This window comes from Silene latifolia, chromosome 9, assembly GCF_048544455.1.
Source record: "Silene latifolia isolate original U9 population chromosome 9, ASM4854445v1, whole genome shotgun sequence".
Classification (NCBI taxonomy): domain Eukaryota; kingdom Viridiplantae; phylum Streptophyta; class Magnoliopsida; order Caryophyllales; family Caryophyllaceae; genus Silene; species Silene latifolia.
In genome coordinates this window covers 151,213,568-151,232,173 of record NC_133534.1, presented here as the reverse complement: position 1 = coordinate 151,232,173, position 18,606 = coordinate 151,213,568, and the positions used below count along the sequence as shown (strand labels likewise).

General features: G+C 33.2%; 1 protein-coding gene across 1 annotated transcript; it reads left to right on the top strand.

Moving 5' to 3' along the window:
* Nucleotides 1–9,074: 9,074 nt before the first annotated feature.
* Nucleotides 9,075–9,719, top strand: LOC141601754 (uncharacterized). Its single transcript, XM_074422056.1, has one exon. It carries the CDS (start codon nt 9,075–9,077, stop codon nt 9,717–9,719), a length of 645 nt encoding a protein of 214 aa, XP_074278157.1.
* Nucleotides 9,720–18,606: the final 8,887 nt, after the last annotated feature.

Sequence of the window (18,606 nt, the reverse complement as noted above, 5' to 3'; positions counted from 1 at the left end):
ACAATGGCACACGGCCCAATGCTAAATATTAGCTAAACCCAATTCCCGACTTGCATTATTAATCTATTATGTAATTAACAGCTTATTATAATTACTATTACAAATGTCTTTTAATTAATTATTAAATTACATAAATTATCTCCACAATTTATTATTAAAATACGGAGTATTACAGTCTTCCCCCCTTAAAATGAACTTCGTCCCGAAGTTCACCCACAACTCCCATCATCCAACATTATCATTCATCACCATCATCCATTTACGATTATCATCCATACCAATCGCATCACAATATATCACAACAACAACTCAAAACATTCGTAGTATTACATTCCTTCCCCCTAAAATTTAACTTCGTCCTCGAAGTTCGAAATATCAAACAATGGAACAACCAAATCATTATTATAATATAAAACATGAAACACACATTTTAATATAAAACAACTTTTATTTCCAACACTAATTAATGGTTAACTGAATACAAAACAAAATATTTGATTCACTTCCGAGTAGCAAACCACAACCTAAACTAACTTTATTTAAACTCCTGGCGAATACATTGCCAAATAAATAATAGTCTATAACAAAATACACATAATGGTTTAGTCTTTTCTTAATAATGATATCTAACATAAACATGCATGCAACTAATATAAATATTTGGGCTTAGGGAAACACATTCCGCATATCACTAGGCATATTATTCTACTCCACATAGTTGATAACATCAAAATATAGAAAGTATATGAACCATTGAGAAAAGAATCAGATCAAAAATCCAAATGATTAATTTATAATGCATTTTACAAGTTATACGGTCGAAACAGAAATTTTACAGGAACTTGTCAGAAACTTAGGTCAACTTGTAAAAATCACTATAAATTGTCAAAATATTTTCTTAAAACGTGGCTTACCAATTTAGAAACATACATGAGTCTAAACAGTGGCATTGGAATTATAACAAATAATTAAGTAGTTTTTAAATGGCAAATTTTACAAAAACATGGCGCGAAAACATCACTGTACAGGAATATTTCGGCTACTGTCCACTAAAATATTTATTTCTCCTAAACCGTATATTATTTGAACATGAGACCAGTGGCATATGAAAGCTAACTCATAAAGATATTACTCATAAAATTTGCGTACAAGAATTTTAAACAGGTAGTAAATGGCAGCCAAAACAATCAAGGGTAAAATTTCGAGAAATCAACCAAAATTGCATTCTTCACGATTTCATGCAATTCTTTCAACGCTTCACATATTAAGCATACTCATACCTCCAACATACCTTCCCCATATCAACATGCTCATAACAATACTTAAAAGGAATCATCCGTAATCATTAACGGAAACAGTCATACAAACAAGGCAACCAAATTCCCAAAGGAAATATACTATATTCATTATAAATTACCCCACGCTGAAATGTCTCTCAAGGTTCCCGGTTCAAAGCTGAGAGGGCCATGGTACGAATTAAGGCGCGCTTCTTAACCGCACTAAGAGGGGCTCCTAACAGTTTCTACCCGGGGTTCATTTTATTTAGACACACCCTAAATTCATTATTATTCATTGGTTAGGCCTGAGGATCGTTTTGCTCTGATACCACTTTGTAACACCCCCATTTATTCAGGAGCCTTTAGCTAGACATTCCCAAATAAATAGGACTGTTACCATCTCGGTTTTCGAGGTAGTGTATAACAAAGTACAACAAACCAAAGTACTTTAAATTAAAACTTTAATGATTACATGTTTATTACCAATGATCCAACTAAAACTTAGTATAAAATATTTACAACTCGCAGCGGAAATAACTAAAGTGATATAAATTGTTCTATGTGATCTAGACTTCAACTATGGTCCAAGTCGAGCTCTCTTCCCAATGCTCCCAAGTCAGCTAGCTCCAAACCTGCTATTTAAATCTGCTCCCCATTTAACCGGAAATATTAAATGGTTCGCCACAGGATGCCATCAATTAAAGCAGGCATCAATTTTATTTTGACACAGAAGCAAACACGTCAACCAATGGTTGAGTAGGATAAAATATATTAAAACAACCCATCTCTCACAACCGTCAATATTCCAATCTCATCTGTTCACATGTCACATCTCAACATCAACTATCCACGTTATCCACCAGAGACTAAGCCTGGGGCCTTCCAAATATTCACACACGTTATCCACCAGAGACTAAGCCTGGGGCAGTCCAATCACCACTCACGTTATCCACCAGAGACTAAGCCTGGGGCAGTCCAATTCTCATAAACCATTCTCGTAATTAAACACGACAATCATGTATATAAACCATCCAATTAAATAACATCACAAATTAAATTGCCGGTCAACCATATATCATAACCGTATGATAAATAACACCAATTACACAATCAGTTGAGTAGATTATCCTACCTGGCAAGCAATTCCAATTACGCAGCTCAAGCAATCCAATAAATAAAGCAATCCGATTCGATTATAATTCTTCACAACCGTCACCTAATCAAAATATTATAATTCAATTCAATTATTTATTACCTCAAATTACTATTTATAAATTTATATTTATTATTCAAATTTATTATTTATTATTACGATTAAAGGTCTACGGTACTTAAAAACCCGATTCAATTATAACTCGAGTTACCCAAATAAAACCCGGCTCAAAAACAACACAAATCACCCCCCATACACGGTTTATAAACCGTGACCAACTCCCCTCCTAAAAACCACCAAACCCGACACCACACGCTGCCACAGCCACCACCCAGCCTCGACACCCCTAGCCTGCAACCCCACGCACCCAACTCACCCTAAACCATGACTACACCACCACCAGCAACCCACAAACCCACGCCCTATCACACGACACCAACCGCAACACCACCTGACAGCCCATCAAACCCGTCCCAGAACCACCACCTAACATCACCTTCACCGCCACCTACAACCACCAATCAACTCCCCTATCCTCCCTCGACAAAAGCCACCCAGAAACCCCCCTAACCAGACCACCAACAACCCCTAAAACCCCCCCGAAAACCGCCTGCCCAGAACAACAGCTCCTCCCCTGTTTCCCGTCACCACCGCACAAACCACCATACCTGACCACCCAACCACCACCAGCACAACCGCCCCCCGCCGCCAACATCAACCACCCAAACCCCAGGTCAAGGCGTGTCCAATTAGTGGGTCAAATAACCATTCCAATCACCCACAACCAACCCGTATAACCCCTCCTGACCAGCCGTCTTTCAACCGCCCCAAAAGCCACCGTAACAAGGTCAACGACGGTCAACTATGGTCAAGTCAGAAAATTTGCAGTGCAAGGTCGCTCTAGGTCCAAATCTCGTGTCCTATGGCGGTCTATACAAGTCATACAGTTGTCTTAAAGATGCTCACATGAAACGAATATAAATTGATTTAAGACGGATAATTACCTCGAGTTGATTAATTGGTTTATGTTAATTCCTTCCTCTTCCGTCTCCTAAAGCTTCTTCTTTTTAATTTGTGAATTATTTCTCAGATTTGAGGTGGTATTTATAGTGTAAGATTTAGAGAATACGAGGCCAATTAGGAAACTATGTAACTTTCCTTATTCTAATTAATATAGAAATTGTCATTATAATTAAATCATTATTATTTATCATATACTATTAATCCTATCACAACTATAATTTCCTCATATAATACTTACTAATTTATTATTGCCATAACTTTATTATTATTATAATTATAATTACCTTTATATAATATTATTCCCATATTATTTATTATTAATTCCCGATTACACTCGTACCAACTTAATAGATTTCGGTCCAAACAACAATGGCACACGGCCCAATGCTAAATATTAGCTAAACCCAATTCCCGACTTGCATTATTAATCTATTATGTAATTAACAGCTTATTATAATTACTATTAGAAATGTCTTTTAATTAATTATTAAATTACATAAATTATCTCCACAATTTATTATTAAAATACGGAGTATTACAGTAAAGGAGTGCTCGATCGAGTAACCCTCCTCGATCGAGTATGTTAAGGCTCGATCGAGGAACCTCCTTGATGGTCTTATTTCCGTATTTTCCTAAAACACGTCTTGTTTGTAGTATATATTCTAAACTCGTAGGATTTATTAGGTTACGTTTTTACTAATTTTAAATAATTTTGGAAAAATACTTTAACTTTCATACTTTGTTCTTTAATCTTTCCTCGTTAATTACTAAGGTACTAATCGTTCTTCATAATTTATTATTCAAGTTTTATGCTTTTAATTCATTATTGTTATTTCATGTCTTCAATTATGTTGTTATCAATCTTTATTGTTGTTGTTCAATTCACTATGAGTAGCTAATTTATTCATCTGGGATGAAGGGGGTCTAGGTTGATTAGAAAGAGGTTAATGAATTAATTGTTAGTAATATCACACGAATTCTTATTCTAATTATTTGGTTTAGGCCTGAATTGATAATTAGTGTAGCGAATTAATACTTTCACCGACATGGTTAGAATTAATATAGACTGCGATAATCAAATAGATTGTGTTTAATATTAGCGATTGCATGTTAGACTTAATCTAAAGGACATGATAGAATTAATCAATCTTGTGACCTTAGATAATTTGATTGGCCTAACAATTGATTAAGATAAACCCCATATAATTGACCTAGTAAACTGGAATCGTAGACTCTTTAATATTACTGTTAATCATCTTTTAATTACTTGTTATTAGTTGATAGAAAACAAACAAACCAAAACCCCCATAAAATTGTTACCCTTGAGACACTTTAAATATTAGCAAACTGATTATTACCGCCTCCCTGTGGATTCGATACCTGTTTTACCACTAACTATTTATTAGTACTGAGATGGATTTATTTTGATTAGGTGATACGAGTTGAGCCTTGTCAGTGACCAAATTTATCTACGAAGTTTATTTCTACGTGTGTCATTGACTCTCTATCTTTTAGAAAAGGAAATAGCAGCTTGTTATTTGAATTTAATTGGAACCCTTTAAAATTTGAGAATATACATCTATATTACTACGTGTATTTAAGATGAATACGTCTATTTTTAATACTTTTTTAATTCATTTGCAAAAGCTAAATAGCATAATAAAAAATAATACTTACCGTATAGAGTTGAAGCTTAATACTTTTTTAATTCATTTGCAAAAGCTAAATAGCAAAATAAAAAATAATAATTACCCTATAGAGTTAAAGCTGTTATGTTGCTCAAGAGGCAAGAGCACTTAATTATCGAAATCTCGGTAAAAGAAACGAAGTTTACCTTATATTGACGTGAATATTAACATTCACTTCGATTAATCTTGGGCCTAAAAACTCAAAATCTTGATGACATGGTCGTCTTGAGAAGGCTTCCGGGATCAAGTTATGTACTTGTCAAACGAAAAATATATCTTAAACCATTAGTTAATAAGCGAGAAGTTTAAACAAATTGAAAAAAAAAGGATAACTGAACTCTAATATAAAGGCACGTCTAACAAAGCAATTCCTGGGATAAAAGAAAGTAGACGATTAATACAGATTAAAAGATATGTTAGAAGGTCATAGGCGAGGGCCAAGAAGAATAACAGTAAAGCATTAGTAACTATTAGTCATAGAAAACTTGGTTTACTTTTGCTGACCAAATTACATTTACTCGATCACATGTAATTTATCTGCAAGAAAGCCTAGGAGGCTAAACTTCCATTATCATCTTGTAGTATTTATACTAATATACAATGCATCAGTAGTGTAATGGAATTTGGTTTCCACTGCAACTTTGTAATTTGGGTTTGACTCAAATTGTATTACTCCGTAAAATCTCTATCTCTATATTTAATAATTTATGTTATCATTGTATTCTGATTTAGTTATGTATAGCCCGAAAGTAATTCACAAAACTTGGACTCTCTATAATCGCTCGAAAAAAGTTTCCTTTAATAATATAAACTAGATTTAATGCCCGTGCAATGCACAGTCCTAGAAATAATATCGTTTTATTTAATTCTTTTTTAAGGCCAACAGTACATTATATCATAAAAATTGATTGTTTGGTGATTTTTTAATTAATATCATGCTTTATACTAAAATAAAAAATAATGTTTTTGCTGAAATCAAATCTATTCCATATTTTGATTGATATGCCACTAATTGTCCCACTTTTCAAAGTGAAGGCCGTAGTTTGAGCTTTTAGAGAGACTTTTTCTTACTTGTTTTTACATATTTGTGACCTCATTTCTCAATTAGTCTCACTATATGCGGATATATTCGTTTAAAGTAAAAGACGGATTAAATATGCTTAACGTGGTGACATTTTTGGACCCCATCATACAGTTTGTTGCTTGTCTTATGCTTAAAGTGGGTGAATATTTGGTCCGTCTATAACTATAGACGGATATCTCATGTCTATAATGAAAATTTGTGTTTGTTATAAGCTCTGTTGGATTTGGGTTTAACGTAAAAGAAGTGATAATCTAACTTAGAATTTGATTTGGGAATGGTTGAGTAGTGTCTTTATGGAACGCTTTTGAGTAACGTGAAAGAGTCCAACTCTTACAAACTATCCAAGCTATATGAATTTGGTTAAGAAATTATAATTGAGTAAACAAAAAAACTAATGCGTATATGTTAGTCACTTGCGTCAAATTCCATAATAAAAGCTAAAATATAAATATATTGGGACAATATTTTTTTTTTTACACAAATATTGGGACAATATTACCGGTTCTGTAAACTCATAACGCAACAAATAAATGTTAACTAGTTAAGATATATGGAAGCCTATGCCCGTCCCAGTCCTGACACTTCAAGTTTTCTTCCTGAAAGGTAAAAGGCAGTCCGAAAGGGAGATTATTTTATCAATATTAATATGAAAGATTTAACCCAGCCCTTGCACTCGCGTTGAAATTGTCTTTTCAATCAATTCCGAAATTGAGTTAGATCGCTAAAATTATACGTTGTATATTAATTTTCAATTAGTCTCATTATAGACAAATATATCCGTTTAAATTAAAAAACAGGTCAAAGTTGGTGGATATTTGGCCCGTCTATAACTATAGATGGATATCTCACTTCTATAATGAGAATTTGTGATTGCATAGATACACTTTCTACGTGTTTGAGAAAAGATTTAGCCGTGCCTACGCCATAACATCCCTTCGTCATGGAATTATCAAATTAAATATAGTAACGGTAACTAATTTTATTTGAAGCATATTTCTATTTTGTAACATCGTTCGGAGTATATAAATTTATAAGCTAATTAAATTCGTTATAAAGTCTCTACAAAGTTCGATTACTCCTCACATTGCTCGAACAATAACTCGAGAAGTATACTACTACTAATATACAAACTTTAATCATAATACCCAAGTTTTAAGTAGATGCTCGATTTCCCTATGTTTGACATATGAGAAATAATTAGTCGACATATTATAAGATCTTGATTACGGTGTACAAAACTATAGAGTTAATATTTGAGAACTAATAAACCCTTAATATAAGCTTCTGAATGCAAAACAGTAGAGTTAAGAGATCAAAGTCACTTACAGGATATCGATGATATGTGGCCATCTTTGTTTTTGGGCTTCAAATCACTTTTTAGCATTTGTGAAAGGCAAGTCACAATCTTTCATAATATTCCACATCGTACCCTGAATAAAATTATGAAAAATCACCAATTATAACATAAATATCTCAGAAATTACGTATGATACGAAAGAAAGAAATACCAAAGCCTGTAATTAAATTAATTAAAGAACTTATTATGCTTTCATCATAATCATAATAACAGTGAACTAAGCAAAATAAATAATGTTGTCAAAGCAGCAAACAAAGGAATCAATGTCATGAGCAAATAAAAAAATTACGTGGAACAATGAGTAGTAGGAAGTTGAATGACGATCAAGCAAGGGCTTTCAATATATATAACTTTGAAGGTAATATGTTAGAGTCTTATTAGACTTCTTAAACATAAATCCTAATAATTGTTATTTTTTTACTTTTTTTATTGCTCATTAACACTGTCTTTTTGTTATTTTATCTTAGAATATTTAATTGTTTATACGGACCATTATTCTACAATTATATTAAAAATTATTAAAACTTAATAGATTTATTTTAGGTAGTTTGTAAAAGTTGGAGACTCTGTAATCGCTCGGAAAAAACTTCATTTATTAATATAGATAGATAGACTAGATTTAATGCCCGTGCGATGCACGGGCCATTTGTAATATCTTATGTTATATTTATATGATCCAATATGGACCAATAATACTCTGCCTACCAATAAACTTAAAAGATCTTTAGAAATTAGTTACTTTTGTTATATGACTATGGCAAGTTTTGTCATCACTAAAATAACTAATTAACTCAATTCGGTTGATCTTATGTAATTTGCCACTAATTATTTAAAATCATTGTTTCAATCAAACTTATCCTCTTCGAATCAATCCTACTACACAAGTCCAATCTTAATTGTAAATGATCGAAATAAATAACATAAATTAACTTAAAATCTCGATTCAAATTTATATGTTAGTAAAGACCGTTAAAGTTTCAAATATAAGGTTCTCTTACACTCTTACTCATAAAATCGTAGTTCAACCCCACTCATATACATAGCTAGGTGATAAGTTAGTCTTTCTTATAAATTCCTATACGAACATCGTGCATGACTAAGATCATAATGGAGTTCTATCCATATGATCTATCAGCAATGTTTTATAGCAAACCTTCTTAATAATTTTACATACACGTGAGTCATGCATTGCTCCTGCAACATATATATTGACATTTGATTCCAAAGATAATTGGATGATTAGCATGAATCTCGTTAACCAATTTTTAATATATTATGTAGTGTACCAGCCATCATATCTCCATGTGGAAGAGAGCGATTTGTTTATCTTTGGTTTCACATTCAAGCTCTTTCTAGGATTGCGTGGAATAGTTTGATACTCTCTTCTCTTTGTTCCGGTTATTTATTTAACTTTGATTTTTACACAAACACTAAGAAAAGTAGATGTGTATATTCTGTATAATCAAATTACCTATAAATTAATGATGAATGGATGAATCAATTCCCAGAAGCTAGTATTATTTTTCACCCTGAAGGGTTATATGATCATTGTCCTTACACTATTTCTCTATGGCCTGTCACAGAAAGGAGGAAAGGTAGCTTTAGGTTCTTTAATATGTGGGGGCAAGATGATGCTTTTCTACCAATTGTTCAAAGTGTATGGGATGAACAGATTGAATGGTATACTATGTTCCAGATTGTTAAAAAATTGAAGGCCCTTAAGACACCATTAAAAGCCTTGAATGACTCAAGCTTTGCTAATATTGAGACTGCTGCTAAGGTGGCCCTCATTTATTTACATGAGACTCAGAAGTTGTTGCATGCTGAACCCACTAATGAAGTTTTACATGCCAATGAGAAACTGGCTGCTACAGCATTTAGAGAGTTGGACAGTGCAAGGAGAAGTTTTCTAAGTCAAAAAGCTAAGGCCTACGGGATGAGTGATGGGGATGAGAACTCTCAGTATTTCCATAGCATCATGAAAGCTAGAAGACTTCAGAATAGGATCTTATGTATTCAGGATAGGCATGGGGTCACCCATACTAATCTCAGTAATATTGAGGGAGCTTTTGAGGACTATTACCAACAGCTCTTGGGGACTAGTAAACCAGTTGGGAATGTGCATTTCCCACTGTGAGGCAAGGGAAGGTTGTGAATGAGGAGCAAGCTAATCATATGGTTAGACCAGTTACTGAAGCTGAGATTCAAGAGGCTCTATTCCCTATTCCAGCTAACAAAGCACCAGGTCCTGATGGGTATTCATCTCAGTTTTTCAAAGATGCTTTCAGTATGCTGAGTAAGGATATCTTCAAGGTTGTTCAATAATTTTTTGTCAGGCAAATTACTGAAGCAGGTTAACTCTACTACATTGACTCTTATTCCCAAAAAGTATAGACTTGTTAGTGTAGCTGATTTCAGACCTATTGCTTGCTTCAATGTCCTTTACAAGACCATCTCTAAAGTGATTTGCAATAGGCTGTCAAGTGTTCTTTCTGAGATTATTAATGCTAATCAAAGTGCTTTTATCAAAGCTAGGGAAATTGTGGATAACATTCTAGTCTGTCAGGACCTAGTTAGGTTATATAATAGGAAGACTTGTTCTCCTAGATGCATTATGAAAGTGAATCTCAAAAAAGCATATGATTCCATTGAATGACAATTTATTGAGCAAATGTTGACTGCTTTACAGTTCCCCCCTCAGATGATTAAGTGGATAATGGTGTGTGTCTCCTCCCCTTGGTTCACATTATCTCTCAACGGTTCCTGTTTTGGGTATTTTCAAGGTAAGAGGGGGATACGACAAGGAGACTCTATGTCTCCCTTATTGTTTACCATATGCATGGAGTACTTGAGTAGAGTTATAACTGTAGTGACTGAGAAGCTGGAGTTTAATTACCATCCTCTCTGCAGGCCTATGAAGTTGAGTCACTTGTGTTTTGCAGATGACTTACTCATGTTCTGTAGAGGGGACGGAGGATCTATCAGATTGATTTTAAAAGCTTTTGCTACATTTTCTAATGCCTCTGGCTTAGAAATGAACCGTGACAAATCAAACATTTATTTTAATGGGATTTGTTCAATTGAGGTGGACTATATTTTGAGAATGTCTGGGTTCAAGGAAGGGCAGTTACCTTTTAAATACCTTGGGATACCTATTTCTTACAAGAGAATGGCTATTGGGGATTGTTCAAGGTTGGTTGAAAAGGTGGTGGCAAGACTCAGAGGATGGGGTGCTAAGAAGTTGAGCTACAGAGGGAGACTAGTCCTGGTTCAAGCTGTCTTGTCACAACTTCATGTGTACTGGTCTAGGATATTTGTTAGTCCAGTCACTGTTATTGACAGGATATCAACTATTTGCATAAATTACTTATGGTCTACCTCTGATCAGTATGGTAAAGCTCATGTAGTATCTTGGGAGTCTGTTTGTTCTGACAAAAGATATGGGGGTCTGGGCATAGTCAATAGCAGGTAATAGAATTTAGCAATGATTGGGAAACTTACTTGGTGGCTAGCTAGCAAGAGTGATCATCTGTGGATCAAATGGGTAGATCATATTTATATGAAAAGTATAGATTGGTATGATTATGAACCTTCCCTGAATACGAGTTGGACATGGAGAATAATATGCAAAGTAAAAAATCAATTCAAAACAGGATATAGTAACAATCAGTGGTGTGGTAATCATGGAGAGTACACAGTTCGATCAGGTTATCAGTGGCTACAAGGGTCTCAAACATAAGTTGACTGGCATCCCCTGATAGGGAATAGATTTAATATTACTAAACACTCGTTTATTCCTTGGATGTGTGTTAAATAGAGGCTGTTAACAAAGGATAGGTTGATGAAGTTTGGGGTTATAACTGATGGAGTATGTGATCTATGCAATACTGCAGATGAGACTTATGTGCATTTGTTCTATCAGTGTCCTTTCAGTATGAGATGCTGGAGCCTACTACAGCAATGGCTCGTCATACAATTCTCTGGGCAAGATATAATTAGTTGGTGTGTCAAATGGAGATGTAAATCCTTATTGAAGAAGTAGATTTTATTTGCTGCTGTGGTTGCTGTTTTGTACCTGATTTGGCAAAGCAGGAACTTATGCAGGTTAGAACATTAGGTAAGAACTCATGCAGAGGTTATCAAGGAGGTCCAAATGCTCATCAAACAGAGGCTTCAATCCAGAAGATGGCCCAAAAAATTTCAGTTGCTAGTTCACGGTTTATGATTGTAATAGTTTAACTGATTATGTTGTGGACGCTTAGTCATCGAAAACAATGAGCTGTATGTTGGTTGTGCCATATTATTATTAATATATTTCACATTCCACCAAAAAAAATTTACCTATAAAAACTTTTCTAATATAGAAAGATAAAAAATATATGAGATCCTCTAAAATAAAATAAGTAGATAAATGATCGGGACGAAGGGAGTATTATATATTGATTATTCATTCCACATGTCGCCCCTCTCAAGTCTCAATAATGTAAATGTAAGTCCTTTAAAATACGAAGTAATAAATAGAAAGACTATCCCATATATTTAAAATCTGTGCGCTACAGTGATTTGAGCATATTTAGACTCTACACAATCTTAAAATACTACGGAGTACTTTTATGAATTATACATTGATGAAATCTCATCAACATGCTACTCATATCGTTCCATCTTCATGATAAGGTTTTTGGAAGTAAATATTTACAAATTAAGTAAGCTTAATCCAAGGTTTTGTGCAAGTGTTAATAAATAATAACAAATCTTAAAGAAACCATTGTGTCGCAAGCCTCACCCAATAGTGTTAGATTGTCAAGACTTGTTGACTTTCTCTCTTTGCTTCAATTTATCATGTATTCTTTCGCATTTCAAGTAATTGGCTTAATCCAAGGTTTTGTGCAAGTGTTAATAAACAATTTGCTCATTCACATTCAATTTGGTCCACATGTCATTTAATAATTGGCTATCTTCTCTTTTCTTGGTCTTTGTGCCAAAACAAAAGGACAACAAATGATCGGGACGGAGGGAGTAAGTATTAACCTGCGTTAGTAATGATATCAAACCCTTATCAATAACAGGGGCTTTTTTACGTGAGAAAATGGTCCTTTCGTTGAGTTATAGTGTTAATTATTCGTTACGTTAAAAACCAAGTTCACGGTGACTTGATGAGACTGTTAATGTGTGATTGTGAAATTTAACAACCCTTAAAATTAAAAAACTACAATGTTGATAGGATGAAAAAGAAACCTCAAATAACATAAAAAGTAAGATTTACACATGCAACAAAAGTGACAACTTTATAATTTATGGACGCAAGTAGTTGGGACGGCTGATCAGGCAATTGCAGTTGTTAAAAAATAATCAAGTCTAACAACGGGGCCTACTACTACTTTTCAGAGTGATAGGTTTAGTTGATTCGCGAAAGTAAACCGGTATGTCTTGTGGGTGCAATCAGGCATTGTGACTATGTTCGGATTATGGTGGATACAGGTTGGAAAGGTTTGGATGATGCAAGTGTTGGCTGGGTCGCTTTATCAGGAAGTGGAGAAAGATGTTTTTACACAGATAAAAGCATTAGAGCTGAGTCGCCTTTACAAGTGGAAGGATTGGGGGTGCGAATGGTCCTTTTGTGGGCAATGGAACAGGGAATGCGATACTTGGAGCTATCTACGGATTGCATCTCTCTTGTTTGTCAATTGGCTGGCATCGAGCGACCACACCACCTTCTTAAGGTGATCCTTGAGGACATTCATTCTTATCTCTTTTCCTTTCATTGTTTAGCTATTAGTTATATTCCTAGATCTTTTAATAATGTCGCCTATAACCTTGCGCGTAAGGCTATGACTAGATAGGTAAACCTTCTTTTACGGCTGCCAAAAAAAAAAAACTTTCGTGATTCCGGAAGTAGTAACTTAAGGCCATATTCCTGAACTTTTCCTACTAATTTTAATCTTAAGCCACATTCTTGAACTTTTCCTGCCAATTTTGCTTTGCTCAGCTAAAGCCTTCATATGCAATTAACATACGTCCTACAAATAAAAGGGCAGAATAGTTACAATCATTTGAAAACATCAGATATAACATCAATGGTATAAAAGGAGAAAACAATTAAAATGCGTAAATAATAATAATAATAATAATAATAATAATAATAATAATTCACTATAAGCTACAAAGTCCTACGGTTTATATATATTATATATATATATATATATATATATATATATATATATATATATATATATATATAGAGAGAGAGAGAGAGAGAGAGAGAGAGAGAGAGAGAGAGAGAGAGAGAGAGAGAGAGGGGTTCAAATGAGTCCACCTAAAATGGTGAGTCCACTAAGTCCTCATTTTAGCCATTGATCTTTTAAGATTGATGGTTGAGATTTTAAAATTTTAAGATGGAAACTTTAATGTTTTATAAATGAAACTTTAATTTATGATTGTAACTTTAATTCTTTATAATTATAACTTTAATATTTAAAATAATTTTATAAATAAAAATTTAGATTTATGTTACTCCCTCCTATTCTAGATAAAGCTCCCTATTCATGGGGGGCACTAGAATTAAGGAGAGGAATTAAAATAAGGTAAAGTATTGTAGTGGAATTTGGTAATTGGAGAGAGGTAAGGTATTGTGGGGTATTATTGTGGGTGAGAGGATTAAAATAAGTATTGTTGTGGGGTAAGTTGATTAAAATAAGTATTGTTGTGGGATGAGGTGGGGTTTTGTTGTGGGGTAAGTTGATTAAAATAAGTATAAAACTTTTCTAAATAAGGAAATAGGGAAGGTATTGTGAATAGATGAAAAAGGAAAGAGGGAAGTTTATGTAGAATAGGAGGGAGTATAAAATTTGATTTTAAATATATAAAATCAATTTTTGAGTATAACTTTAATATTTTAAGGTGAAACTTTAATGCTAAAATTGAAACTTTAATTTTTTAGACAATTTTTAATATAAAAATTTGAATTTATTTAATTTTACTGATTTATAAATGAAACTTTAATGTTTTACGAATGAAACTTTAATACTAAAAATCAAAACTTTAATATTTTTAACCAATTTTTAATAAAAAAAAATTGAATTTATTTAATTTATAAATGTAACTTTAATGTTTTACGAGTGAAACTTTAATGCTAAAAATTGAAACTTTAATTATTTTTTGACAATTTCTAATATAAAAATTTGAATTTAGTTAATGTTTGTGATTTATAAATTTTATGAAGGTAACTTTAATGTTTTAAAATTAAATGTAACTTTAATGTTTTACGAGTGAAACTTTAATACTAAAAATTGAAACTTAAATTATTTTTTGACAATTTCTAATATAAAAATTTGAATTTAGTTAATGTTTGTGATTTATAAATTTTATGAAGGTAACTTTAATGTTTTAAAATTGTAACTTTAGTCGTAATTTTTAAAACTTTATCTTCATTTTTTTTAGGATTGTAATTTGAATTTATGTAATATAAGTCCTTGGTGAGTATAATTAGTCCATATCAAAGCATAACTTTAGTCCATATAAGCGTAACTTTAGTCCGTATAAGCGTAACTTTAACTCATGTCGCTGAAACTTTATATTAATAACCACCACCCTCATCTCGTCCAGCCACTCAGCCCATGACCACAACACTAACACCACCACCACCTCTAACCACCAGCCACCACACCCTCCACCGTGACGTCGCCTGGCCTGCAACAACCGCCACCAATCTGAAAAAAAAAAAAAAAAAAAAATAGAAGAGGGCCACGACATCACCACCGCCTCTATCCCCACAAGTGACCCACAACCACCAACAATAACCACCACAATAGATCTGGAAAAAAAAGAGAGAGAGGAGTAGGAGTAGAGACGGCAGCCACAACCCACCAACACCTCCACATGACTGTAATCTGAAAAAAAAAAAAAAAAAAAAAAAAAAAAAAAAAAAGAACGAATAGAGGCAGCAGCCACGACCTACCACGGCCAACAGCCGGCACCCACACATGACGCACCAAAACAACAAAACCACGACGCCATTAATCAGATCTGGAAAAAAAAAAAGAAAAAAAAATAGATAGAGAGGCGGCGAATGGCGGTAGAAGAGCAGGGGTCGTCTCTGGTGGTGACCGAGGGAGGCAGAAGAGCGGCGGGAGAAGAAAAAAGGCAGAGGCGGTGGCGGGTTGTTGCAGTGGAGGACGAATAAAGGAGGTGGCGGGTTGTGCTCTGACCGTCGGTTAGAGAGAGAAGAGAGGAAGAGAGAGAAGTGAGGTTGGTGAGGGAGTGAAATGAGAAAATGGGAGGAGAAATTAGGGTTTGTAGTATTTATATGTCAGCATTTTATTTAACTTTAATCTTAGCCATTCATTTTTTTAGATCCAATGGCTTATATTAGGACTCATGGGACTCACCTATTCTAAGGGACTCACTTGATCCCATTTCTATATATAGTAAAGTTCTTATAAGTCCACCATATATTTTGAGTCCCTAAGTCCTATTCCTTACCATTAGATCCTCAAATATGGATGGTTGTGATTGAAGACAACAAACACACTTAACACTAATGAGTTTCCTATACACTACTTAATCTCACTTTCTCTGTCTAGCTTTAATTATACATTCATTAATTCATTATCATACACTTAACAAAAAAAAGTCTTCTTATGCTTCAAAGTTTATACAAATTTTACGAGTGTAATTCTAAAAAAAAAAAGTGTAATTCTAACGAAAAAAAGAAAGCGGTTTTGACATGTTTTATTTTGTTTTTTGTAATTTTGAGACGAGTTTATGACAATTTTGCGTTTTCAAATTTTACGAGTGTAATTCTAACGAAAAAAAAGCGGTTTTGACGTATCTTATTTTGTTTTTTTTGTAATTTTGAGACGAGTTTACGACAATTTTGCGTTTTTACGAGTTTAACTTTATTCTTTTTCGAGTGATTTTGACGAATAATATTTTGAATTTTTGTAATTCTATCATGATTTATTGTAATTTTAGCAACAAAATTGTAATTTAGTGTAACTTTAGTCTTTTAGAAGTGTAACTTTAGTCCATTAAAGTGTAATTTTAGTCCACTAAAATTGCAGTTTTAGTCCAGAAGTGTAACTTTAGTCCGTTAAAGTGTAATTTTAGTCCATTAAATTATAATTTTAGTCCATTGAGAGTGTATTTCTTGTCCATATTAAAAGTGTAGCTTTAATCCATTGAGAGTGTAATTTTAGTCCTAAGAGAGTATAACCATAATAGAAATAAGTATAATTTTAATGGAGATAAGTGTAATTTTATTAGATAAAAGTGTAATTTTAATGGGAAAAAGTGTAACTTTAATAATAGATAAAAATTTAATTTTAACAAAAAAAAAAGTATAATTTTAATAGAAAAAGTGTAATTATAATAGAAAAAAGTGTAATTATAACAAAAAAAAGTGTAACTTTAATAATATAGAAAAATGTAACTTTAACAGAAAAAAAAAAGTAATTTTAATAGATAAAAAGTGTAATTTTAATAGATAAAAGTGTAATTTTAATGGAAAAAAGTGTAACTTTTATAATATAGAAAAATGTAACATTAACAGAAAAAAGTGTAACTTTAATAGAAAAAAGTATAATTTTAATAATAGAACTTTAACAGAAAAAATGTAACTTTACTAATACTAAAAATCTAGTTCATACTAAAAATCATGATAATACGATTTTTTTTCAAAAATCTACTTTATATTTAGTAGATCTACAAATAAAATCAACAAATTAGAAAAATAAATAATCAACAAAAATCTACTACATATTTAATAGATCTATTAAAAAATCTAGTTCATAATGATGATAATAATAATAATAATAATAATAATAATAATAATAATAATAATAATAATAATAATAATAATAATAATAATAATAATAATAATAATAACAAACATGAAAAAAAACGAAATCAGAAGAAGAATTTTTTTTTTTTTAAGATCTGAAAACTAATAGAGAAAGGAGAACGGGACGGAGGCGGCACGACCATCACTTGCATGACCAACACATGTACCACCACCGCCCCATTACTACCACGACATCTCACCCACGACGAATAAAAGAAAATTCGCACTAGCTAGATCTGGGATTGAAGAAAGCAAAAAAAAAAAAAAACCAACAAGCAGATCTGGTAAGGAAGAAAGGGAAAAAAAAGGAAGAAAGAAGGAGGAGCGTGAGTGGTGGCGGTGTTGGAGGAGGATGGCATTGGTGTGGTTGTTGTAAGTGGCGGTGGAGGAGGCGAGAACAGCGCAGGGGAGGGAGGTGGTGGGGCTGGTGGATGTCGGGGTGGTGGAGAGAAAATGGTGTTGGAGGTCATAATGGGTTGTGGTGGTGGGTTATGGCGGTGAGAGAGAAGGTTGTGGGGTGTCGTGTGGGGGTGGGTGGTGGTGGCCGTGGGGGTGGGTGGTGCGTCGGGAGGTGGTGGGCGGTGATGGGTAGTTCGGTGATGGTGGTGGTGCAATGTAGTGTGGGTGGGAATTAATTTGGTTTTTTGTTTTGTTAGGATGAGAGTATTATTTGGGTTTTGAATTAATTTGGGTTTTAGAGAGGGAGTAGAGAAATGAATTGTGTGAATGAGAGAGAAGTTGGTGAAAAAATAAATGTTATATAGTGGATCAATATTTGATTAGTGTTGATTAGTAAAGTAGAGAGGGGAAGTGTTTAATTAGGCATTAATCCTCCTTTTTTTGCCTCCAATCTCAACCCTCCATCTTCCTCATCCATTGGCTATAAATGGGACTTATGGACTCACACCTTAGAGATGGACTCATATGATCCTAATACTATATATATATATATATATATATATATATATATATATATATATATATATATATATATATATATATATATATATATATATATATATATATATATAATGAAAATATGGAGAGTGCAGACTCATGGGTAGAGTATATACAGCAGACTAAAGATAGAAATTTTATTAAGACTAGTTGTTGCAATGCGCCCTATCGGGCGCAGTGCCCCAATTTGGTGAAATGGTCAACGGGAGTAAGACTAATGCATAGT

What these genes read in the sequence shown, in the direction of transcription:
- LOC141601754 (XM_074422056.1), top strand. Translation starts at nt 9,075, where the DNA reads ATGAATCAATTCCCAGAAGCTAGTATTATTTTTCACCCTGAAGGGTTA.